The sequence below is a fragment of the Callorhinchus milii genome, unplaced genomic scaffold (assembly GCF_018977255.1).
Source record: "Callorhinchus milii isolate IMCB2004 unplaced genomic scaffold, IMCB_Cmil_1.0 Scaffold22, whole genome shotgun sequence".
Classification (NCBI taxonomy): Eukaryota; Metazoa; Chordata; class Chondrichthyes; order Chimaeriformes; family Callorhinchidae; genus Callorhinchus; species Callorhinchus milii.
In genome coordinates this window covers 3067022-3094021 of record NW_024704763.1, presented here as the reverse complement: position 1 = coordinate 3094021, position 27000 = coordinate 3067022, and the positions used below count along the sequence as shown (strand labels likewise).

The 27000-nt window shown below is 39.7% G+C and overlaps 1 protein-coding gene across 1 annotated transcript in view; it reads left to right on the top strand.

The window, feature by feature from the left end:
- The window catches only part of LOC103188285 (S-phase cyclin A-associated protein in the ER), a 113137-nt gene that overhangs the window by 83374 nt on the left and 2763 nt on the right, over nt 1-27000 (top strand). The window contains exons 21-22 of the mRNA XM_042343057.1: nt 5583-5706; nt 11649-11881. Of these exons, the coding sequence (XP_042198991.1) occupies nt 5583-5706; nt 11649-11881 (357 nt within the window). The remainder of the gene's footprint in view (nt 1-5582; nt 5707-11648; nt 11882-27000) is intronic.

Sequence of the window (27000 nt, the reverse complement as noted above, 5' to 3'; positions counted from 1 at the left end):
GGTTGGAAAAAGGAGGAGAGGGAGAGAGGTTAAGATCGTACAATACTGTGAAAGATTTTGATGTCACAATTTTGATGTGATATCAGCCTTGTACAAGGCATCCACAGCGGAATAAAATGTCTGCTCATCTCCATCAGCTCCAGAAAGCCTGGCTATTTACCCCTGTATTATAGAGTAAGAAGATAGAGTTAATATTCTGGAAGTATGAAATTATATGAGCCGAAGCGTCTCCTTTATCCATTTTTTTGGTGATCTTGTTATGAGACATTTGGCTTTGGTTAAAAAATAAGTTTGTTGTGTTTAGTCAAAAATAAATTTGTTGGGTTACAAAGAAGTACGCTTAAGTATTGTGCAAGGTAATAATTCAAAACCTACATAAACCAAAACTCCTGTCACCTACATCAGTATGAATTGTCCAAGTTGTATTCATGTTTTCTCAAGAATGTAGCTTGAATCCCTATTATATTACACAAGGATGTGCCAGAGGAGTTTAGTCAAGACACGAGAGTTGGCGTGGGACGGAATGCGTGCATGTCTGTGTGGAATCATTTCAGTGAGTAATGCTCTTCTTGGGGACGGAGGGAGGAGAATTGGGACCATAGATTATTTAACTGTGTATCATCTGATTTTCACATTGCTACATTTTTTAAATGAAAATGGATCAATAGAAGACTTGAATTTAATCAATAAGTTTGAGAAATACAACTAGGAATGAACTGTTCCTGATCGCTAGAGTGCTTTGAGCTTGTCAGTTCAGACTTGGGTGCAAATGGTGACACTTGACAGCTGTTGTAACTCTAATAAGATTAAAGTAAAGAAATTAGTTGTACTGACTTTAATCTACATTTAACACTGGAAGCCACCTGGAGCTGCCTTATCCTATTCATGCAGCATCTCCATATCAGCCTTGTACAAGGCATCCACAGAGGAATAAAACGTCTGCTCATCTCTGGCTATTTATCCCTGTATTATACTAACTGAATTCTACTCTTTATGTTGCATTTTTGCCTCTTCCATTATCAACATTTTAAATCTTCCTTCATTGATTCAGCCTCCACAGGCTGTCGTCCCAAGGGGTAAAAATCCCCAGAGTTGTTGACTCTTTAAGGAAATTGCATCCAGACAAGTCAGGTGATCTTCTACCATTCTGCTGCATGCTAGATATGGGCCTGGACTTCGCTTTCTCTCTATTCCTCTGCTGCAAATCTCTGTTGTCCCTTACAATAGTAAAACTCCTTATTCATCAAAGGATGAGGTTATAGTTATGTGGAGAGAGTTGAAAAGTTGGGAATGTTTATTGATGAAACAAACTGTTTGGGGAGGAGCAGGTACAATGAAGTTAAGATTGAATGATAAACTATGATTGGTTTAGTTAGGGTAAATAAAAGAGACTCATTTTTTTACTGATCAGCAAATCAGGAACAAGAGGCCATTAATTGAGGATTATCAAAAGAAAAAAAGGAGGGACGAGGTTAGAAGAAATTATTTTATAAAAGATAATTAATTGTTAGAAAGTGGAATAATTTACTACACTTGTTTTGAAACCAAATCTATAACATAATTTAAAAATGCAATGAACAAATATTTGAGGAAAAGATAATATTTAAATGTATGGAGAAAGAACAGGGAAATGGGATTAGAGTCGCTATCTCTAGTTAAATAAACTTGCACCCGTGCAGAGGTAATAGGTTGAATGGCCTTCTTCAGTATTGTAATAGTTAATATCACTCCCTACTATCACAACCTTTGTGGATAGGAATGTATTTGCAAAGTTTTATCAAGTCCTTCCAGTTTGGATTCATAGTTTGTCCGCATGTTCTTAGAGTTTGGTTCTCTTCAATTGTGTTTTGATTTTTTTGTGTGGCCTGAAAACCCCAGTGCCCACTTCTCCGTGTAAGAGGATTGATCGCTTTGACGTAAGTTTCTATCTTGGAGAAAAGCAAGGAGACCACTCACTCCATGTTCTCTGAAGAGGCAATGAGGAAGGGCTCCCATCTGGGAAGATCCATCAGCCTCAGCAGGAGGCCGTAACTAGAGTTAGCTCAACACATATCTTATTTGATTAAAATAAATGCCAGAGTCACCTCTGGGATGGTTCGCTCTTCTTGACCACTTAACCTGCTCTCATTAGTACTTGCTGTTAGATAAATACATTCTCAAAGGAAAAAAAAACAGCGTTATAACATGGATTAGATTCTTTTGAACTGTTTTAATTGGCAAAAGGAATCCTACTGGTAGTACTTCTCCTTTAAGAGTGGTGCATTTCCTTTAAGAGCTTCAATGTTAGCAGGTTCCAAACAGCAGGAGGCTGCTACTTACTTATCATCTGCCACCATTAACTCGACTGAAAATCCAGACAAACGAGAACATGCACACACAAGAGTGCCATTGTGCACTGCCTCAACAGCAGTATCAAAAGGCTAGATTTTACTGTAATCAATCTCCGGTTCAGTGTTTTATCACAAATCAAGCCCCATGAGATGGACTACAAAGGAATAAAAATATTCCATTAAAAATATGAGGTTGAAACCATTGATAGCATGCTGACTGCAGATTTCCGTTTAATGTATATTTTTGATGCAGAAACCTAAATAGAATTGCATAGAATCTACAGCACCAAAACAGGCCATTCTGCCCAACTAGTCCATGCTGGTGTTTACATTCCACATAAGACTTCACTCATCTTAAACCTAATTCTCCCTCCCTGAACTCCCCCCCCCCCCCCCCCCCCCCCCCCCCCCCCCCCCCCCCCCCCCCCCCCCCCCCCCCCCCCCCCCGCCTTACCCCTCTATCCCATCTCCTTCATGTATTCAGGTGCCTTACAAATCATATTTGATGCTCTTTTACAGGACTTGAGCACGTAAGTTTTTAATTATACTCTGAGTTTCATAAAATTTGCTCTGTGTCAGAAGAGTATTCACACCACAGGCACAAGTACAAGGAAACTTCAAAAAGGCAATAATAATAATAATAATAATAAATAATGTTCATATTTTGAATTTTTGGAGGAGCTGATAACTGGACACTTTGTGACAAGGTTTGCTGCAGGTGCCTCTTGATGATTGCTCTGTAAAGTCTTTGCAATACTTTGAGCTCCGCCAAAGTTAAGGCCAGTAAACCTAACCTTTGGTGGAACTCTAGGTGTTGCAAAGACCTAGAGAACTGAGCACCACTCACTTGGTTTGCAATTGACCCACGCAGACCAGTAGGATGACCTGGCTCAGGGTGGAGTAGCATGAAGACAAGACAAATGGTTTGAATGGGGTTAGGGAAGAGAAGAAAAATCATTTGAGCTTTCCCACTATTCAGTCCCCTTGATGCTATTATTGACAGAATCAATTTTGTGTTGTCCCAAAAGTAAGTACATAAGAAATAATTTTACTTGGGAAAGCTACCAGAGAGGTTCTGTTTAGAAGGCAAATGATGCTGAGTTTAACAGTGTATGAAAGCTGGGATTTAGTAACAAAATGTTGTTGATCTTGCTCAACTGGCAGCACTCTCACCTCTGAGTCAAAAGGTTGTGCATTTAAGCCCACGTCAGGACTTTGAACTTGCAAGTCTAGACTAACACTCCAATCCAGTGTTGGAGGTGTGCTGCATTGTCAGAAGTGCTGTGTTTTGGGTAAGACAATAAACTGAGGGCCCATCTGCCTGTTCAGGTGATTGTTAACATTCCCATGACACTATTTGAAAAGAGAGAGTTTCCCCCTATATCTTGACCAACAATCCCCAAATAAAATTGTTCATTTACTTTGTGGCAATTTATGTGCAAATTGACTGCAGTGTTCTCCTACAAAATATAGTCATTACACTTTACACTATATTCTGTAAAGCGCTTTAAAAGTCCTCCCAACATGAAATCCACTAAATCAAATGTAAGTATTATTATCTTTATTATTAATAAAACTTGGACTAATGATGACATCCCCTCCATAAAATGTACATGATTTTTACTCTGTGGACAGGCTACAGAGCAGATTAGTTTAAGCAGAACGAACATTATATCGACAGGGAGGTGTGCAAAGGAAATCAGAAAATATTAGCATAATTCTTAAGGAACAGAGAACCATTTAACATCCAAATGCATTGATAATGAAAGCCTTGTTTTATGCAGTGGATTAGTTAAGGAAGGCGAGATTGGTGCATCTAATCAGACATTTACTTGGAGTTCTACATTTGCATTGCTGTAAAAGAATCAGGACAGGCTGTACATCTGCATACATCAGAGTTGCATTCATTTGGGCTTCACTGTACATTGTTTATTAATCCCTGTTGAAATATTAATCATAACTCTTTGCATATTGAGATGGTTATTTCCTGTTGCATGACTTTTCAGAGAAGGTCCATTTCAAATTAGTGAACTCCCGTTGCCATGCATTGTATTCATCAGTCTGCTCCAATCTACTCTCAGCTAATTTCCAGGGCTGGGAGTCCTATCTCTACTGTCAGCTGTGTTTTCAAATGCCCTATTCCTTTTTAATAATGCAGTTATTGGCTGTATGCTAATTTAGTCCAGAAATCTCCTTCTGGAAATATAGACTTAGGATTTTTCTGGCAGGAAATGAAGTGTGGGTGGATGTGGCCCATATACCATTACTTGCTCTGAGACTTACAAGCGTTCTGAGACGCTACCCTGCATGGAGGGTGCTATATGATGCAAGTTGTTGTTTTTGTTTACTTGCTGGTTTCAGTGGAGTTCTGCATTTGTCTACATGTCCAAAAATGGGGAGGGATAAAACATAGCAGGTTGAGAGGAGAATGGAGCCTTTTAAAATTATGAAGGGTTTTGCTAATATAAACCAGCAGAATCTGTTTCAACTAGTCAGTAACTCACTGGAGGGCATATATTTAAAGTAATTATCATATAAGCAAAAGGAGAGGTGAGGAGAATTGTTTTATACAGAAGGTTGTTACGACGTGGAATATCCTACCTAGAACAGCTTTTAAGAGGACATTAGATAAATATTATGAAGGAGAATATAAAAATATACATTATAAATGTAGGAGAATTAAATAAAATGGCCTTTTCAGAGAGCCAGCACAGGCATGATTTACCAAATGATCTACATCTGTGCTTTACATTTCTGTAGGTAATTGTCAGGGTATGCATTCCATTAATAATATTGAAAAATGAATATTGTCTAAGGTACATCCTATTTTTGCTGTGCTGAGTTGACTGGAGATGAGGAAGAGGTTGTCCCCTAAACCTTCTCATCTCTTGTAAATGAAGCCTTAGCTTCTCAATTCTCTTTTCATAATGTTTCATCCCTGGCAACACCATTGCTCTGCACCGTTTGTGTTGTTTTTATAACATTCCCTCAATGGCTTCACAGATGTCAACAAACCTGTACACAGAATTCAAACTCCAACCAATTGCCTCCTTGTTTTGGTCCATCTGATTTTTTTCGTTAAAGTATAGAATTGATTTGGAGGAATGGAGGGAAAGGTGCAACATTGAAAACTATCAATGACCCTAAAATGATTGTTTCTGTCTTGCAGCCAAACCATTTGTTTGTATTTATTAACTATGTTCTGTATAGCTTTTGGAATGCTTTCTAACTCGCTCTCTTGTCATTTTCCAGATCCCTGTGCAATGTGATTAATGCATACTGCTTTGCCTGCAATGGCTGCTATGACAACTGCATCTATGTTCTGCTCAGTAACAAGATCACCTTCTTAATGGAGCTACTGATGCATCAGTTGACAGTAAGAGCCCATACAAATAACATTGATATTATTTTATAAGTGGTTGTCCACTTGTTTAAACACTGTAGTAGCTTTGGCCTCTGTTATTGTGCCTGGCAATTTTACAAATGTGAAAACTGAACTGAGACCATGGAGTACAATTTAGAAGTGTATTCAATATCTGTGTGTGTGTGTGTGTTTTAGGCACCTCCCCTCCCCCATTGTTATCCTTGTTGACATCTGTGAAGCCATTGAACTTTCAGCCTGATTTTTGACTATCAATTGGTAGCTTTTATACACTGTACAAAACTCAAAACACTTATGTACCACTAAGCATAATGCCACAATTTGCAAAACAGATGTCCATGGGTATCACCGCTGAGAATTTTACCAGAGGAATACCCCTTATGGCACATTCAGGTACATGAGATGTGCTAAATATCAAATGTACTTCTAAATTGATCCCATGTGCATCCATTTTGCTTTGACCTATCTAGACTATATCTTGTTTTTTTAAAAAAGTCCAATATACTTCATGCTTAAAACGTTCCAGGTATTTTAATTTAGGAGAGAAAAAGAACACTTGATGGTCCCGGAAAAAGTGGCAATTTTGGGCTTTCCAACCAATGTTATGTCTCTCTTGAAATATCTACAATGTGTTTTTCATTGGTGTTTTAAAATAATCACTAACTTCATACAGGTGTTAACTACTAGTTTTACTTGTTATCCCACAATATAGGATAGATGCTCAGCCTTTTTTTTAATACATTTTTCACTTGTTATATTATATTTTAATTTCTCTTGGTGCATTGGATGACACAGCTTTGATTGTAGATCCACATGTGGACAAAATTGTGCTTGCCATGGGGCGGGTGTGGGGGGATGTGTTGAAGTTCTATTTCATAATACCAACCACATTTCTAGTAAGGTTTTGCTAATATTTCAAAATGAACTCAACGGACATTTATCACTAGAAACAGTAACAAATATTCATGTGCTAATGAGGATTAAAACATGATAATTGAACATTAAAGTCAAACATTTTCTGTCTGGAGTAAAAGGTACATTAAGTTTCAAAATCAAAATCACCTTTACTTACGTATTTTGATTGTCTTCGCTAGTCAAGCCCATCTGAAACTATGATTTCTGTGATGGGAGTCAGGAGGTAAACCCAGTTTAATTCCAAAACACCTTCCACTGTTTGATAGCAGCGATATTACTTTGCTGTGTGTATTTCTATCACATGTACACATGAGAAATTGGAGTAACAATTATCTTTCATCTAAAATTAACTTCTTGCTGTTCTTGTCATCGTTCAGCATATTTATCCAATCAGTAGGTGAGGCATCCAGACTATAAATCGGTCCATGGTTTGCTCTGGGTTAACACCACAGTTTATGGAAGGGGGAAAATCAACTTGAGGTCTCACTTCTGACTGTTTTCCAGTGACCACTGCTGGCGGGGAGACATACGTGTGATCAGAAGGGTATTGGGCCTGAGGGCTTGACTGAGTTCCCACAGTCTCTAAAGGGTTACTGTTTCTTACATAGAAGCAGGAAAGTTTATTTTCAGCCACTTGTTCTGTACCTTTAGGCAAGACAGGTGGATTCTGTGATACTCTGATAATTGTAACCTACATAATTATAAATGGTGATTCTTCTCCATGTGGCCGTTTGACAAAGCAGATGTGTCTTTTCATATTTAACACCAAAATTCCAGCTCTGCCATCTCTACTCCCACAATAATTATTCAAGAAACAGCTTGATCTTGTAAAAGGAAAACAGTAGATTTGCTATTCTGAAAGTATGAGATCAAGTGGGTTAAAGGGCCATCTTTATCTGAACCTTTCTTTGTGAATTATAGCCTCTGTGCCATGACGCATATTACTATTTGAATGTTTGTTGGCGGGGTGTGGGTGTGGTGGCACATATGTATGCAGGTGAAATTGTGCTTTTCACAACAGAACCTGGATTCACAAAGGATCATAAAATTTAAGAGGAAGCTAGACGTACAGATGTGGAAGAAAGGGATAGAAGAGTGAGTGTGTGGAGAAGTAAGGAGTAGGTGTAGACTCCTGTGGAATATAAACACTGGTACAGACGAGTTGGGCTGAATGGACTGTTTTCTTGTCATACAGTCTCTGTAAATCGATGTGTATGGAAGGTGGAAGAGCTGGTGTAAATGTCCAGAAAGAAGGGTTAAGAGTAAATCATTTTTTTTTTTGTCCTAAGCCCAAATGGACTCTCAGCAGTCTTACCAAGGGAACAGAGGATCTTTAAATTCAATGTCACTTTTCCGGGGAATGTCAAAAAAATGTTGTCATACAGTTGAAAAGAAACACTTTATTTGGAATCGTGTAATTTCCAGAGTTAAGTTGTACTGTAATTGAAAAGCTATGTATAGGTATTGAATAATTAACAAGAAGAGCTGGTATAAAAATAAACAAGGCGCTGGGGCTTTGAGGCACACAAAGGCCATTAAATGGAGACTTGAGAAGGGTTTCCTGATATTGAAAAAAAGACATTTCACCTCATTTCTGAAAACGTCATAGTTACTTCAGCACCACAATCACTTGCCCTGCATAGAAAGTATTTCAAGCATTGAACTTAATTAAGTGGAGTGAAAGCTATGTGTCTGATGGTATTTCAGCCAAAACGTTGCCATTTCCCCAGTGAATGGACCAGTACATAGACTTAATGGCTACTTACACACAAGGAGGTTGTCACTCAGCACTTCACAGGCGGTAGAGCTCACACGAATGCCAAACAGCTGAGTATCATCCATTTCTTTAGCTACAGAAATGGGATAATGGCTAATAAAAATATTTATTTATTAGCTCTTTGCCTACATAGATTACAAAATATTGCTGGTCAGGCACCCCGAATTTCTCATGTTCTTTGGCTTAAGACCAATGTCTTAAAATTTAATATTGTGAGGAATTTTAGAAAACGCTCTCAAATTGGGTTTTAATTTAGAAGCCGGCTTTCTGCAGTGCCCCCAAAGAAGTTGCATTTTAAAACAACAGCTTTGAGCCTAAGAGCCTTAAGAATTTCAAGCCTCAGCTCCTTAAATGTGTTTCTGATGACCTTTTACTGAAGAGCTGATTATTCTACCCAGAATTCTCCCAGTGGCCAGGCCAACATTTTTTCCTCAGCAAAATGGATCAAATATACCAAAACGTGGATACTAAGTCTAAAAAATAAAGCAAAGTTGATACTATCTAGGTTTTATCCCCAACAATTCACCAAAAAAAGGAGAAAGGAGGAATATATCAACGCAACGACTAATACTGATCCTAGCTTTAAGTTGTGTTAGTTCTTCCTGCTTGTATGGAGCAGATGATTGATATTTATTTGAGATTAAAAGTAATATCTTGTACTATTAGAAAAATTAAGACAATTCTATTGACAATATGACAAATGTTGTTGATGTATTTGTATAACTATGAATTAATCTTCTCTGTAGACCTATTCTGAATGATGATTCTGTCTTACATTATCGCATCCTTTCATGCACTACACGCCCAAAACAGATTGTACAAAAAGTAATTTGAATGGGCTGAGACACAGTGATATATATAGATAACATGGAAGCTGGATTAGGCATCATGATCTTAAAAAATGAAGCTCAACTGATTTATTTAACAGCTTCTGAACACCGCATTGAGTTTATACACTTAAAACAGACCTTGCATGTTTTATTCGTATGATTTGTGCGACTGAAGTTAAGGGTCTGATGGGAGAGAGGTGACTGTAAGCACAGTCAATAAGGTTGTTTTCAGGCAAATTTTGAAGATTAGTAGAGAGATGACAAGATGGGTGGGGGGCGGGGGCTGAATGAGATATTTCCAGAGGGTTGGGGCGTAGAGGCTGAAGGAGGGATTTGGTTTTATTTCACTGTTGTTTACATGATAAGTCATGTGCAGGGTTTCTAGAGGAAACAGCTACAACAATGAAGTATAAATCTACCAGTGCCAGTGGGCAATTCTAAATAGCAAATAATTTTCCATGACAAGTGATGAGATACTCTATGGCTTCCAGGTGTGAGACTTCAACCAATTCAGCATAAACTGTAACACAAGACGCCCACTTTGGATAAATCTTACACCTGCCTGTATTTAAGTTGCCTCATGTTATCAGCAGTGAACTTGTAATGGTGAGTTCAATGCAGTTATGGTTGTAATGATTCTTCAATGCGGTGCCATGGGATCAAGACTGAAGAGCCTTACTCGGTCTAATCATTGCTCATAGCTCATTCCTCAAAAAAATGGGTTTCATCGTTGTTGCTTTCCTGTGTAATGCCTTTAGACCCTGGGCAGCCCCTTATGTCTTAGTGACCAGATAAATAAAGGTGAGGCATGTATTTATGATCAGATGCTTTGGGTACTGAAGACATGTATGTGTCTTTACCTATTTAAGATCATGAAAGGAGTATTGGGTGAAATCAAATTAAGAGATTTGCAAGAAGGAATTGGATGTACTCTATTTAATAAAAGGTCTTGCAAGGCAGTCCCAGCACTGGTTCCATACAGGTCACTGTAAAGAATGGTGAAAAACATGCCAAAATCTAGGTGTATAGAAATGATTAATATTAAGATATTTGTAATTCTGTCGATTGAGTGCTGAACTAGGAACGAGAGTACACTGAAATCTAATCCCATTGTTCATCTCATGCACAATCAAAAGCATCTGCTGAAAATAAGAATGTTTAACGGTCACATTTCAGTACTTATAACTTCTTCAACTTATTTATTACATGTGCTCAGTTTGAAACAATTCGCAAATTTTGACTCTGGGCATTAATTCAGGACTGTAGTGGAATTTAAAATGCTAAATAACATATTATGAATGTAAACATGCTATCAGAATTTCATTGTATATTAGAGAAACCTGCCTCCACTTTTTTCAAAGAAAGTGTTTAGTATGAAATTGTTCTCAGCATATGACCAGCTTGCATTGAAGGAAAGTCTAAAAACATGTGCTCCATTGTGACGCTTTAGGCCTACAATCATGATCAATCTAAAGCATTTGTTTTCATTATATTATTGTTACAGTAATGAGTTGTTAAAAGGTTAGCATTTAAAATTTACTATATTGAGGATTGCCAGGCTATCTTAGACATATCTTAGACATATAAAAACAAATCTTTGAGCAGAAGCTGTATTGGTACCTAATGGTGTCCCAACGCTTTCACCACAAGTTGAATGTGATTTGAAATGGGACTCACTCCTGAACTTTGCTCTCTGTTCCTGCCAATTGTGGAGCAGGAGCCAACGATGAAGGGCAGAGGTAAACACCACACATAAGCAAAGTGTGTGCTTGATAGCTTGATCTTTGTGAAGAACTTTTTTAAAATGTCAGCTTAGCTCAGTTGGTGGCATTTTTGCATTACATATCGCGCTTTACCATGTCAGAAGCAGCAAGTTGAGTATCATTCTCTCACTGTAAAGAAATTCACCCATATACTGTACTGAGGTTTTCCTGGGGATAGAGCAATCAGATCTCACTCCTAGGAAAGAGTCACCTTTCTGGAGCATGGTGTTGATCAAAGCTTTTTGAAAACAATTTTTGAAGGGCACATATTAAAGAGGTGCAGTACATATATCTCCAATAACGTTGATAGTTAATCTGCTGCAATTCATATTATACTCTAAATGCTCTAATTAACCTTGAGTTCCTCTTAAACTTACTTACTTAATAATAATCCCTCCAAAACCAAAAACAATAATAAATTGGTCATTTTCAATCTACGACTGTTTGTGGGACATTGCTGTGCGCAATTGGCTGCTGCGTTCGCCCACAAATGTACAGTCAATTCACTTTACAGTGTGTTCTGTGAAGCGCTTTGGGACGTCCTCCTGACGTGAAAAGCGGTATATCAAATGCAAGGATTATTATTATTATTATTATGGAAGCTGTAGAATCTTGTTTCATTCTCCTGTTTTGTTTGCTTTGGTTTTGTAGATCTTTGTTCCTGCTGAAGATGAAACCAGCTTTGGAAAAAGTGTGAACAAGCAAGTATTTGAAGGACTGACAACCGGACTGCTCCAAACATGTGCCACTGTGCTTGAGTGCCTGGCCACCAATCTCCTTGAGGCCAGCAGTCAGCCTGGCACACCTAAGAAATCTCTCCAAGAAACCAAGAACAACTGCTCACAGAGTGAAGTCTACAGCAACAGAGTGCAGGATCTGATTAGGTGAGTTAAATGATTAACTGTTACGTAGGGAGTTGACTATTTGAAGGTAACACATTTCATTCTCGCATTATTCACTCATTGCAGAAATTCCCAAAAATCAATCGTGCCTTATTTCTCCAAAGAATGTGCAGTAACAATGACCTGGTTCTTAACCCTGCAGTGCAAAGATCGTTCACAGATCAGTGATGTTGACGTTGTGGCTGCTTTTAAGACAAATCTTATTTGAACCTGTATAAAAAATATACAGTGACTTTCAAGTAAACTAAATGTCTCCAAGCTTTTTACATAATGAGATTAATGAGAAATGAAATGGGGTTAAAGACACCCAATAACATCCTAAAAGTAATACAAATAGCCAGTTAGTTTCAATTGTTGAGGTAAATTTGGAATGAGGAGTGATTAGCAGGCATGGGTTTGTGCCCATTCAAGTACATGTGAAGCACCAGGCAGAGAGAACCTAAATTACTGACACAATGGAAAAATCAGAAATTACTGACACAACTTTAAAATCTAGTGATTGAAGGCACCACGGATGTAACAAAGAGCCACAAGGTTGCAGGCTTGATCCTTGGTCTGTATTAAGTTAACTTTTTTTTCTCAAAGTGAAGCAATAGAATAATAGAATTCTTCAAACTGATAGTATATCTGATTCACAGACTTTGTAATGTACTATTTGAAAATGTGTTATTTATGTATTTAACTTACTCTAGCATGTTAAATTCTCCTGAGTTTCCAAGAAGTCAGTGTACCTTTTTTAAAAAAAAGAAACTTTCCGAACTTCTGTTTCTTTCAAGCAAAGCAATTTAGGGTGAAAAGGGATAGTCTTTGAATAGTGCACAAAGGAAAAAATTGAACTGTAATTATTCCACCCTCTTTCGCCATTGTGATCTTTGCTCAGTGTTGTTTGGTGTCTTCTGTGAAGTTAGTTTCAAGTAATGTATGAGCCATAGCCAAGAGCATTCAGGAAGGCTGATGTCAAAGTTCGAACAGAATAAGCAACTGATTCTATGGTAAGGTGAGAAATGAGTAAGGTGACTGAGTAGCCTGAGGGAAGGAAATGTCTAAAAACATCCAAAGCCCAAACCGAATTTACATTGATAAACCAGTCCCATTCAGGCACTTAAGTTTTCTATTGGATGAATCGTTTTTTGGCCAATGTATCCCCCTTTTCTCACCTTCTTCTCTGTGATGGCATTGACCCATGCTGGGGTGTAGCACCGTGTGTGTCTCTGATATCTCACCAGGTGGCTCTTCTTTATATGGGAGCCTAAACAATGAGATTTGGCAGCCTATTTTGTGGTTTTGTGACTGAGTCCAGTGCTATCCTCACCTGACATCCAGCGTGCATACAACCACTTTCCAGCAAAGGAACCTCTTTGTTCTCCTCATAATGCATCAGAATATAATAATAATAATCGTTGCATTTGATATAGTGTCTTATCACGTCTTCGAGACGTCCCAAAGCGCTTCACAGAATACACTGTAAAGTGAATTGACTATATATTTTGTGGGCAAACCTATTTCAATAAACAGGAATAATTCAACACTGACCAGTGCCACATAAATCAAATGGGGTGAAGGGCTTTCATCCAATATTCTATTCACAATGGCATGGCAAAATGCATTTGTACTTCCCATCATATACATGTATTAGTGCTTCCTCCCAATAACAACAATTCCACCCAATGATGTTCCCAATGGCATTACAGAGTATATTAGTGCTCCCCAAGGCATGGCTGAATGCAATTGTAATGCATTTGTCCTTCACTAGTGGCCAGTGCATTATTGCACTGTTGATTTGTTCTTTGGATGTTTACCTTCAGTACAATGGTTTAAGTCATAAATCGTGCAAAAAGTCACACAAGCATCACAACATGCATTTCAAACAAGCTTCTGAGTGCAAAAGGAAGCAGAGGGTGAAAAATATGAATGCAAGGTCAGCTGATTGAAGAGTCTGTGCTGCACAGGACATGGGAAGGTGTCAGGTGGACCGAAGGAAGATAAACTTAGCAGAGGTAAGCTGAGCCTGTCTACCACCTGGGGCACTGCAAGGGATGGGCAGGGGGTGGATCGCCATTGAAACCGTGACAGGGTGAGGATGCAATTAGGAGTGATTTGTTGCAGACCGTGGCCAGTGAGAGAATGTAGTTTGACTCCGTCCAGCTGCAGATGTTTTTGTAGTCCCACAGGCCCAGTCTGGGACAGCGGGGTGTTTGGAAATATATCATTACACACAGTTATGTGCTTACATTGAAAACAGAAGTTTTTATTTCTCACCCACATACATTTGGTATTGCTCTACTGTATTTTGTAGAATAGTTAAGTGACTGCATGGAAAAAGACAAAATCTTCTCGCCTGGTTTATCGAGCAATATATAGAAATATATAGCTAAATAAAATCCTGCTGCATCTTTTCCAAGGCTCATTTCCAGTTCTTTGTATCCTTTGTATTTTTCACTGAGTGTGAGAGACACAAATATTCACATTGTGCTTAAACTTGCAGTTTGGTGTCAGTGGATTGCTTTTTGCATTGACACCATACGCTGATCTTGAAAATGTTTGAGTCCGAGTGCAAATCCCAACATGTGATGTGATAATGATCACTGCAGATACCTATTACATTACATGTGGCAATCTTCACCCTACAGATTGTAAACCGAAATATAATGCTCATTAAAATTGATATAGCGCCTATAACATCAACTGTTTCAAAGCTATGTATGTTCAGGCAAATACAGCATTGAATTTAACTTATGAGCTCCCAGTGAATGGACTTGAGTTAGGGTTCTAAAATGGCACTGGGTTGATCTGTTTTTGACTGCCATTCAGTTAATGTCACTATTACGTCATGTTATCTTTGGATTTCCTCAAATTTCCACCCATTTCGCTCTCAATGAGAACTGTTTTTAATACTGTATATAATATTGACACTTCTAACTAAAGCCTTTTGTCATTTGTGAAAGAACAGACAAAAGTGCATTGTCAGCTTCAAAGTTACGCTGGCGATATTGCTCACTTTGAAAGTTAGTTAAATTGTATTTGTATTTGCGCAGAATAAAGATTAGAAATGATATCCTTTCAAATCACTGGCACCATTGTAAATCTGAATATTGCAGTGCCTTTTGCCTCAATAGCACTCTAATGAGTTCCCGGCCAATGTCATCATATTGCATTGGCCTAACAATGAACACACTGTGGAATCCAAGCTATAAACTATGACTTTCACAAAAGTCTTCCAGCTCTCAATGCATGGTCGAGAAAAACTTAACATAATGAATTCCATTTCGATTAATGATTCCACCAAGACTATTGTAATCAGTGGGTGAGGCCAAGAACAAGTCTGAATAGAAAAGGGGCTAGATATGTATTACTGTGAAGGAATCAGAACACACTTCAAACAGATTGAGTGTAAGGGGAGTGATATATTATAAAAGAATTTAGACATGGTCTAATTAAACTGTATAAAGTCTTAGGTGTATAAGGCGTTTAAGGAATAGCCGAGTATAGGAGAGGGGAGTAGCAGTTTGCTTTAAGCACATGTCACTGATTTAATTAGCATCGCCCGTTGTTACAATGGACATTTCATACACAGAGTAAACATTGCAATAAACTGAAACGAGCAGAAACAGCAGTTTCATTTCGGCGTTCAAAAAAAGTTATTGTCTAAAACCACGAAATTTGAGTGCAGTCACGACGTAATCATTTCCATTTAAAAAAAAATAATTCTCGGCCGATATCTGTACCCTCGCATTTCTGAACTTAGAATGCCTTCGACTGGGTAGCGCCGACTATACTGCACGACCACCCTACGTGGTACAGCTTTGACAGTGGAGAACCAAAGCAGCAGGAAGGTAAAGATCCCTTTGTCTTTAGCCCTAAATTTTAATTCTTCTGAGCCCTCCTTATACGTGGGACAGAACACCAGCCTGCAGGTCACAACTCTCACAGACGTGTCAGCTTTCAAGCGTGCCGCACATGTCGCGCACTTTCACATTCCATCTCATACTCGGTGGCTGTTAGAGTCTGGCTTTGCACTCACTTGGAGTAAGTGAATTGATATGGCTCATTGAGCAGGGTCATCCATCTGGATTTTTCAACTTCTTTTTTCAATAAATCTCATTCGCAACAACTTTAAAAAGTTGCCCTTTTTCTGTCGTAAAACGGAGAAGCATTTCACAAACTATTTGCATGTGGCTCAAAGCTTGGCCTTAACATCACTTGAAATTGCTGCGAGGAGGTTGTTGTTACAAGTGGTTCTGCGGCAGATAAATGGACTCTGATTCACATTCAGTCTCGTGTGTCATTTACAGTAACTTTGGGACTCACTTCAATACGGTTGGATATATCTGTTGGGACTTAAAGAGGAAGAACTTGTGTTTTTATCACATTAAAATGTCTCGAAAAGGGTTTTACAGTAACTGCATTTTGAAGGCAACCGCAGCAGCCATTTTGTGCATTTTGAGTAGACAAAAGAAGGCTTATTCAGTAAACGTACGGACCTTGACCTTTGGCAGCAAGCGTATATTTTCTACATCTGTTGGTGAATAAATCAACTTTTACACTTAGAATGTGTGAGTAACCGATGTCTCGGCCAAAGACACATTTTTTTTCAAAGCTTTGTGTTTCTCAATCAATTGTTTTATAACCGCCTCCAGTCTGATTGTGACAAATCACTCACTTCATTTCGAGAAACATTAACAACCTGGTCCTATTCTCATGGCAAAAGACATCTGCTATTTGGGTTCTTTGCCATGACTTGGATCTCAAATTACTGTGTATGATTCAAATGTTTCCAAAGGCAAAATAGCCCACAGAGACTCAAAAGAGGGATCCCATTGAGATATTTTACAGGCTGTGCTGACAGACTCATCTCAAATGATAGAAATGTTCACATTCGCACATTTTCCCTCTTCAGCGCTCTCTTCTGTTTGAGGTGCATCGTTTTGAGATGAATGAGCCCTTCAGAACTCTACCAGGTACCAAACTGAGTTTGTCTGTAGTAAACGGCAATATGAGTCCCTACAGGGAGCAGAGCGTTTCCATTGTATAGAACAGGTTAACATTCCAGAGTATCTATGTCTTCTCTGTGCGCTTGTGAAAATGCCAAAATTCATATTGAACAGGTTTCATAGTAAAAACCCATTTAGGGTGAATTCATTGCAGCTCTTAGACAAGTCTGGTAGCTTGGTAGTTACTAGCTTGGGTTCTATAAAGTTCAGTTCCTTCCTTGGATTACATTCACTCGAGAGACTAATGATGACACAAAAAGTTTTATAAATGACCATTAAAGTACAGCTGTGTTTGCCTCCGTAGTCCATATTTCTTTGAATGAACTCGTTCACTCATCATACGTGATCTTTAACTAAACAGTACTACAAAAACTAGAATAATAATCCTTCGACCAATAATCTTTGGATTTGAAATGTTGCCCATAACGTCAAAACATCTCAAAACACTTCATATGGAATTGCTATATTTTTAATGTGGAGACAATTTACACACAGCAATGTACCACAAACAGGTATGAAGTGAACGTTAAATTTTATCTGGAGATTTATTGACCAGGACACCGGGAGAAACTACCTTCTCTTTTCAAATAAGATATTAGCACAAAACACTATAAGAATCAGAACAATCTTAATCAACATCAGAAATACATATGGGCAGTACAGTAACATTCCCTTTGCAAGAAATGGCAGTTCTGGATGGTATAAAGTGAAAATGGTTCCAGAGATCAATCAGCTCCAGTCTTCCCCATTTCCACCTCCTATCCAACACTCCTCTGCTATTGCTGGCCATTCAATCCCTTCCCAGGGAAGGCGAAAACCCAATAAAACCGTAGCATATTCTAGGGGGGAAAAATGTTCTCTAGAAAATTCTTCCTCGACCCTCAAAGTTAGTCGACCGAGCCACCACCAACATGAGAAACTGTCCAATCACCCAAAATAACCAAACCACACACATTCCTTGCAAACACCATCAATACTTATTGCTGATTGAGGCTGAATAGATTCATGATTTTCTGCTTTTACCGAAGAACATTAACCAATTTTGCACCAATTGTCATTGTCCCTGAGAGCGGGAACTTCAGAGGTACTAATGATAATAATCCTTGCATTGGATACAGCGCCTTATCATAGTCGTTCAGACGTCTCAAAGCGCTTCACAGAATATACTGTAAAGTGAATTGACTGTATATTTTGTGGGCCAAACACAGCAGGCAATTGCACCCAACAAGTGTTAACCCTACAGATTACCAGAGCATCTGTGAGGGAAGAGTAATAATGCGAACAGAGTTCTGAGTACCAAAATTTAGCATGATTGAAACTTTAAGACCATTATCTTAATATGTAAGCAGTTTGGAAGAATTCTTAATACCAGCTTTAATTTTGGAAGGTGGGTTCTGGCGGGTTCTCAAGGGAAGTTTAGTGAACCAGCTTTCAAATTCAGACTGAATTTATTTATTTTGCAAGAAGCTTGCATCATCTTAAAATTCAAGACAATGGTCTTTAGATTAGGCCTGTGAAAAGTCTGTGGATTATAGTGGTGACAGGAGGAAAAAGTAGTCTCATCCTATGGGAATCTTGTGAGTAGAAAACCTGAAACCTTGTGAAGTCTGAGTATGGAAAAGATGTCAAACAAGATTTGTTTTGCTTCTGACTTGTTCTCTGACAGGTTCTATTGCTAAGATCTTAGATGAAATGCAGTTTCTCTCTGCCTCGCTGCCCCTTAAAATCATACAAAATCACAGGAATTCTGCTGATGATATTTTCAGAGCTTGACATTTCAACCCAGAAAGATCCTTTGCCTCCCTCACTGGCCCCCACAGCATGATCGTCAGGCTTTATTTAACAAGGGAGAGAGAGAGAGACAACAAAATCTCACTTGCTAAAACATCTAGATGTCCAACACATGTGTTCAAACCACAGGCTCCGGGGAAGGATCTAATGGGATGTTTTTTAATATAAAATGTCGAATGTTTTAATGTAGAACAATCAGATGGATCCAAAATGCTAGTTGCACAGCGGGAGCAGTTTCAGGCTGGCTCCGAGCCTTAGGCGTTATGCGTGTGGCGGTCCTTTTACTTCAGTTGTTTCCTGAAGCCACAAACACAGGGGGGATTGTCAGAGAGTCTCAACGTGAAGCACTCGTCACTCTGTTGAAACGTCTGCTTCTATAAAGTGGACTTCCCCTCTATTAGATCACAACTAAAGACCTTCCTCTTCTATTGGGCTTACGGTCACCTCCTCCCTCCCCGCGACTCTGTGTCGTGCTCCGCCACTGTTAAGCGCTCCGGGGCGCTATCCCTGTGTGAGGGGTATATATGCAAGTTGTTGTTACAGGATATATGCTATCTAAGTGAGAATTGGTTTTACATAAAAAAGTAGCATTTCAGTGGTTTCCTAGACAATTCTTGAAATGTGCATCCAATCCTGTCAGGACGTTGCTTGTAGATCAGTATTAAATACCTGCTCACTGTGACTCATGGCTTCAGGAACAAGAGCAGTAACACTTCTTAAAGTCTTCTTGGTGAGATTTCCCCTTTGAAGCCTGAGTTATATTTTGTTGCAGTTCATAATGATTTTTTTCCACATTTATGTGCCGAAAGAGTATACGTGGTTGTGTCTTGAGATGGAGAGGTAGTGTGCAGGACTGGGTGGGTGGAGGAAGGACTGTGGGCAATTCTTTATCAGGCCTCCAATGTGGGTGGGGAAACTGAGCGCAAAGGTCACCTTGTCAGACACTCAAAAAATACACTTTGGCAATTTGTGTAGAGTTTGAAGTGTCAGGGACAGCTGTAAACATTGTCCAGGCAACCGTTAGACACAGCACCCCCGCCTTAGTCATGATCCCACTCAGCACAATCTAACTCCGTAAGGACATTATAAAAGTGGAATTAGCTTGCAGCTGACAGATTTATTTGACCACATCAGAGGTCTACTTGGAAACAGGATGAGCTCAGAGAAACTAACACTTGTTCAGTCTATTATCAAGGATGGTCTGAGAGGAAATAATTACCATGAGTGTTTTATTTTATGTATTCTTTAAAATCAAGTGCCTCCATTTTTCAGTCTGAACCCAAATCTGACTCTTGTTGGCAAACATTTCATTTTGATGTTGCTGTTTAGTTTCTGTAATTTGGCGAAGTGCGACAGCAGATTGATTTAGACTGGTGGAGTGGTGTAGAATGCATGATGGAATGCATTGCCAATTGGTTACTAATTATCACAGATATTCAATCAATTTCTTTCTTAGTATGAGCAGAGAGCTGTGCAGAGGTGGAATACATTTCCTGTGTAACGATCTCTCAAATCATAACAACAACAAACAACAAATTGCATTTATAAAGCTCCTTTCATGTTGGGAATATGTCCCAAGGCGCTGAACAGTCAAGGGTTTGCACTTGAGCTGAAGGTTGGATGCAAGAGGGTAGGGTCGAAGGGGGTGGGAAAGGCACGGTCAAAGAGGAAAGGTCTTCGAATGGAACTTGAAAGTGGCGAAGGAAGGAGCGAGGCGAAGGGATACCGGGATAGAGTTCCAGAGGGTGGATGCAGAAGGTCTAAAGGCCTGACCGCCAATGGTGGAGCAAGCAGGGTGGGAAACATGGAGCAGGCCAGCGGAGGGAGCGGGCAGGCTGGTGAGGTTTGAGAAAATCACACACGAAGCTCATTCCATACACCACTCGCTGAAGAAAGCAAACAAAATGGGGATTTATGAGCAATAACTTCACTTTTTATGAGGCCTTGACAACAGTTGTGAATTGATACAAGGAATCTGAGGTCTAGCACTATTTAACGATCCTAATGGACAGCAGTGGTGTGTCCAATGAACAAAGACAGTTTTATCCATGTAATGGGAAAGTAGAAGGGCATAAAGCCACACATTAAGTAATGTCCAATGTATCAGGTTCCAGTCCAGTTCAATGGGGTTTCTGAAAGCCAGGCTACATGTGCAGGATATCCCTGTTAACCTGTTCTATAACAAACACTTCAGACAGCATCAGACAGTTTAATATAACCCCATAAACCTAAAAATAGCTCTAGCTCTACGCCGATTCTACACCACCACAGAGAACACACAGCCTGTCCTACTGTTTAAATACCCTCATCACTTTGCTCTGCTCCCAGCGACCTGCAGTTTGTAACAGGAGTAGGAAAACTGACAAAGGAAGTGGATACTTTGATTTTCTGCAGTTAAAGCTCCTTCGTCAGCTGAGTTGGGTTTCCTTGAGTGCTTCCTACACATGCACTGTGGGGTTACCCAAACTTAGAGGTCTCAGAATAACAATAATAATAATCCTTGCATTTGATGTATCGTCCTTATCACGTTGTTGAGATGTCTCAAAGCTCTTCACGGAAGATAATGTAAAGTGAGTTGACTACCAAATCGCAGATGCTATACTTAGTAGCAATTACCTGGGAAGTGCTTCTCGAAGTTACAGCGTGGTAAGGCGCTGCATCAAATGAAAGCATTGCTAGATATAGTCAATCCATTTTACAATACTGTGAAGAGCTGTGAGACGTCTCAATGACGTGACAAGGCGATATATCAAACGCAAGTATTATTATTACCACTCTCCTTGAGTTAAACGCCCCGGTTCAGAGACAGAAGCTGGGAGTTGAACGCACATGGTAAATCTTTGCATTGTCTACTAAAGTAGCAGTGGGAGAAACTTCAGAGAAACAGGCGAGGCAGAATCAGAAATGCATCAACTCTCAGTAAAGCACTAATCTCTCCCAGCTGCCTATCACTCAACTCACATTAAACATCAGACCAAGAAGGGAGATAAATGCACTGAAGCTACCAAACTCAACTAACTGTAAAGCTGTTTTGTACGGTAGACACACAGACACTGTAAAGCTTCACAAATCCCTTTGTAGCTGCAGTGTGATTAATAGGCAGATGTTATGTGCATTAGAGGTAGTGTATTATTGTAAACATCCTCAGCTGCGTGAGGAGTAAGACTGTTCCAGCAGCTTCAGACAGCCTGCCTCAGACGGACGTGGGTGTCTGTGGAACCGAACTGTAGAAAAGTGCAGGGCGTTGAGGTCTGTGTGACCATGAGTGCTGGATTGACCAGGGCTTCGAAGAATGGAGATTAAGATCTTCTTCAAAGGGATTGCTATGGAGATTAATAATAGTAATAAATAATAATCCTTGCATTTGACATAGCGCCTTACTGCATTGTTGAGACATCTCAAAGCACTTCGCAGAATACACTGTAAAGTGAATTGACTTTGTATTATGTGGGCGAAATGCGGCAGCCAATTGCGCACAGCAGTGTTCCAGGAACAGTCATGAATTGAGTTACCATTGTTTTTAAAATTAAGATAGACAATTTATTAATTTTAGATTAAGGTCTTCTCCAAAGAGATTGACCAATTGTTCTGAACCCAACATCAACTTGCAGCTGTAATTATTACACCATTAAGAGCTGGTCTCATTACAGCCTTCCCCCTATATACTCTCATTTCATCTTTCTCTCTCTCTCTCTTTGTATTGTTTTTTGTTGTTGTTTGTTTCTCTAGGTTTGTGTATAATATTGTTTTAAATACACTCTCAGTCCATACACAATCCAAAGCTAATGAATGAGCATTTTCCCCCAATTGTTTGAACAGATGAGTCTTCCTTTTCCCAATTCCTCAGTCATTCCTAGAAGGAAAGCGAGGGTGACGAGGAGATGGTCGAGACCTCAGTAAGGGTCAGAGCATCTTCCAGACTTTCATTATTGTGCAGCCTAACAAAAACATCCCACTTGCAGACACCAAATCCTTTGTGGTTTGATGCCTGAGTGTGACGGCATGATTCCAGGGCTCCATCTGGCAGTGCTGATCTGTGCAGGAGTATAGCAGGGTGAGAAGATTGGAATCCTCATAAATGATGATGAGTAGGGAGAGAGACTGTCAGGTTGTGTGTCACCCTGTAATAACATCATTAACGCCAAAAACAGAAGAGGGGAAATGTTTGGGATGGCAATGGCCATATCAGCATTGTAAAAATGCAAGGGTTATTATTATTGTTGTAGCGAGTGGAACATCAGCCGCAGACATTAGCTCATCTCCTGCACTGCAGCACTGGCCAGGGTAGTCAATGGGATCACACTCTTGTGAACTACGGGAAGGGGCTACCGACAAGACACCAAGCTGACCATGTGTCAAACACCCGGCTGACCGAAATAAAATGGCCTAAAAGTCTGGGTTGCTTTATTAAAACGTTACTTAACATCACAATGCATGCGCTGTACTTTTCTGGAGTTTATATTCCTCTCGTTATCTTGAATGTGGAAATGTTTTCGTTGAAACTGAGATCTTGTTACGGAGTGTGGTGGAGGCTGTTCAAAGACAGGTGCCTGGTGCAGAAATGCGTCAGTCAAACAAAATGCGGAGGTGCAAATCCGGTGAGCTTTGTTGCTATTTCAGGGTCGGAAGTTTTAATTTTCTATTCCTCACAAAGCAAGACTGGAAAGAGGTGGGTGCAACCTTCTAACGAAGAGAAAATTAAAGCCAGACCCACAGATAATTATGTTTCCGAAGATTAAAGAAAGCCCACGGTTCAGCATAATGGTGCAGAAATCTGTATTGATTCGAAGCAGACATTACGTCAAAGCTGTGGGTTCTGTAGTCCATATTTTCACTATTTTCATTATTATTTATATTATTCCAATGCTGGAGCCACAGCTTGACATGGCACTTGAATCCACAACCATTGATCCAATGGTAAGAACAAATACCGACTGGTTCAAAAGTGACACAATATAGCGCCCACTCACCCCATGCTATACAAGCTGCCGCGATCGATCTCCAAGAGTCTAATCCTTATGTAAAAGAGGAAACTGGTTCATCTATCCCTTCCCGGCAGGGCGAAACTTTGGGCAAGTTTCCTTACTCCGCACGTCTAATAATAATCCTCAAGAAAAAAACCCAATAATAATTTGATCACTTCAATCTACAACTGTTTGTGGGACACTGCTGTGCACAATTGGCTGCCGCGTTTCGCCAACAAATATACAGTCAATTCACTTTACAGTCTATTCTGTGAAGCGCTTTGAGACGTCTCGAAGACGTGAAAAGCGCTATATCAAATGCAAAGATTATTATTATATTATTATTATTATTATTTGTTTGGTAACCCATTCATCCAGGCAACGCTTATGTTTGCTATTAGGTTTTATATGTCAAATGAGAGTGACCAAGTGGTCAGATGAGTTTTCTTGTTCTACAAGAGTGAAACGCCATATAGAACCGAACAAGCTCTCACTTTGTGCCGAGGTGCTCTGGAATTAAAAACAAAATAAAACCCAGTTCAGAAATTATTATATGTCAGAAATCCTGAGCCAAGATCTCAGCCCGTCTCCTTTTAATGTTATCCCAGGGATTTGGTACTCTGTTTCACATCATTTGTCACCTGCTCCCACAGGTGACGAAAGCACAAGTTGTCTCAATACTGAGAGGTGCAACTCATTCCACTTCATATTTCTTGACCCCCAGCGGGAAAGAGTTTCCAGTTGGCTCTCTCTTGTCTACCTCATCTATGTCAGTCTTGGCCAAGGCCAGACTCCAGCACTGTGAACCCAGTATACAATCAATAATCCTGCCATTTACATGTTATAATGGAACTTGGATGGAGTGAAACTCTTTTATTAGGGGAAAAAAAATCCCTGTTTTCCTATGTAATGGAAAGGCTGCTTCCCACTCATAGTGAAAACATCATCCCTAATTCTTCTGCCATCTGGCCCACAAGCCTCACAGGAATATGTCTCAATCGCCATTGCTAGCCGGCTCCACGGGTCATTCAGCATCTATTCTTGGGCTGCGGGATGACTTATCTTTTTAGTCATTGTTAAAACAGTCTGGTCCAGTTCAAACTTCAGTCACAATCCTTCCTGTAGTGTATAGCAAACGGTTTTCCTCAGCGGACTCTGGCCACAAGCGAGAGGACCCATGATTGTCCAGCGCCCTGGGACATCTTTCCGATGTAAAGGGCACTATACAAGTGTAATTTCTTGTTGTTGTTGTTGACCCTAATTCAATTCCTGGGTGGGGTGAAATCTTAAGGCAAGTTTCCTTAATCCACACGCCTCTGTTTACTTAGCAGTAAGTGGGAATCCGGTTGTTAGTCGATTGGCAGATCGCCTTCTGGGGCAAACAATCCTTCCAAAAAAGAAGAATTTGGTCACTCAATCCATGAATGTTTGTGGGACATTGCTGTGCGCAATTGGCTGCCGCGTTTCGCCCACAAAATACACAGTCAATCCACTTTACAATATATTCTGTGAAGTGCTTTGAGACATCTCAGCGACGTGATAAGGTGCTTTATCAAATCAAGGATAATTATTATAATGATAATTCATGTAAACACAAAGTTTAAATCATGTAGTACATTAAGCCTTCAGATTACATAACCTAGTTTGAAAGGGAGGGAGGAGGGAGTCATTATTTGCAGCCGCCAGTAGTATTCGCAAAACTCCTTGATTTGTGAGTTGGTAAAATTGGACTATTTTGATGCTAAACAGACACTGAACAACTGCATTCTCCAATTTATTTTTATTGTTATCTAGCAAGGATGCCAACACAGCCAAACAAAACAAATGTAATTTGCAGAAAACACTTCATTTGTCAGACACGCACAGAGCATGTAATCCATAAAAGTGGTCATCATTGGGGCTGTTTGTGCCAATTAGCCTCTGAGGATAAACTGACTCAGACTACCGCTGAACTCAAGCCGTGACCAAAATTATCTTTGTTCCTCCACCATTCCTCCCCACAATTTTATTTTGAGGTCGGCATGGTGTCTGATGCATGCGGACACCCATCACCATTGCTTAGGAGTATCCAAACCAAACCGAGAATTCCATGCATCCCACCTACACGTGGAAATTTCAAAGATAGATTGTCGGAATGGAATCGACACTGTCTCCTTGGAGGGATGCATCCTGCTTACCTAATCCACACCACGAATGCCTGATCTCACGCAGCTTGTTCTGTACATGCATTTCAGCGACTGGTTCAAGAGCAATAACGGCAGAGACCCAGTCGGGTTGACCAGAATGTAGTTCTGAAGGTTGGATGAGAAAAGACTACTTGGACCAGCTAACTTGCCCCCTTGCTTAGGGCCATTATCAGAACCATCTCAGATCTTTTGTAGCTAATTGCTGCCTTGGCATCAAATTTGCATCGCTCAGTTTTCCATTGATTTCGGTTACATTTTTCATCCAAGTCCACATATAACAACAAATCATATTTTTATAGTGTCTTTAAGAGGAAACTTCACTGGACTGTGACAGTCTAGACTATACGTTTGCTGTGGTTACTCTTTAAAATGCATCTAGCTTCAGGTTTCCAAGTTTATAATAATTGTGTCCTTTAAAAGAATTTCTCCTCATCCAACTCTCCACATCATCCCATGACAAGTTGTTAATCTTCCCTGTGGTGTGGTTATTTGTAACTTTGTAGATGAGGCGCTTTGGCTATATTTGAAGACTGAGTATTTTTTTGCGTGGGGGAGAGTTAATAATAATAATAAACCTTGCATTTGATATAGTGCCTTATCATGTCTTCGAGATGTCTCAAAGCACTTCACAGAATATACTATAAAATGAATGGACTGCATATTTTGTGGGCGAAACGCGGCAGCCAATTGCGCATAGCAGTGTCCCGCAAACAGTGTCCCACGTCGCGGATTGAGTGACTGAATTTTTTTGATACGAGGTCGAAAGTGTGTTATGAAAAGTTCACAATTAGAGAAAAGAGAAGGGAGGGAGTCAAGAATCTTAACTTAACTAAGATCAAGGGTGATCCCATGTTAAATCTTGATTGTATGGTGCTGAGTCCACGTGAAATGTTAAGTCGTTAATTAACATCTGGTTAAGGGAACACTCGGTGTCTGATACGAAATTGCCATTTGCAACCCTGTGCTTGTGCCCTCTTATTCTGCCGCCTTGGGGTATCTGAGAGTATTAGTGAACCGCGTTTCACCCACCAGATACACAGACAATTCGCTTTATAGTGTATTCTGTGAAGCGCTTTGAGACGTCTCAACCACGTGATAAGGCGCTGTAATCAAATGCAAGGATTGTTATTGTTATGATTATTATTATTAATTTCTCAATCCCTTTTAAA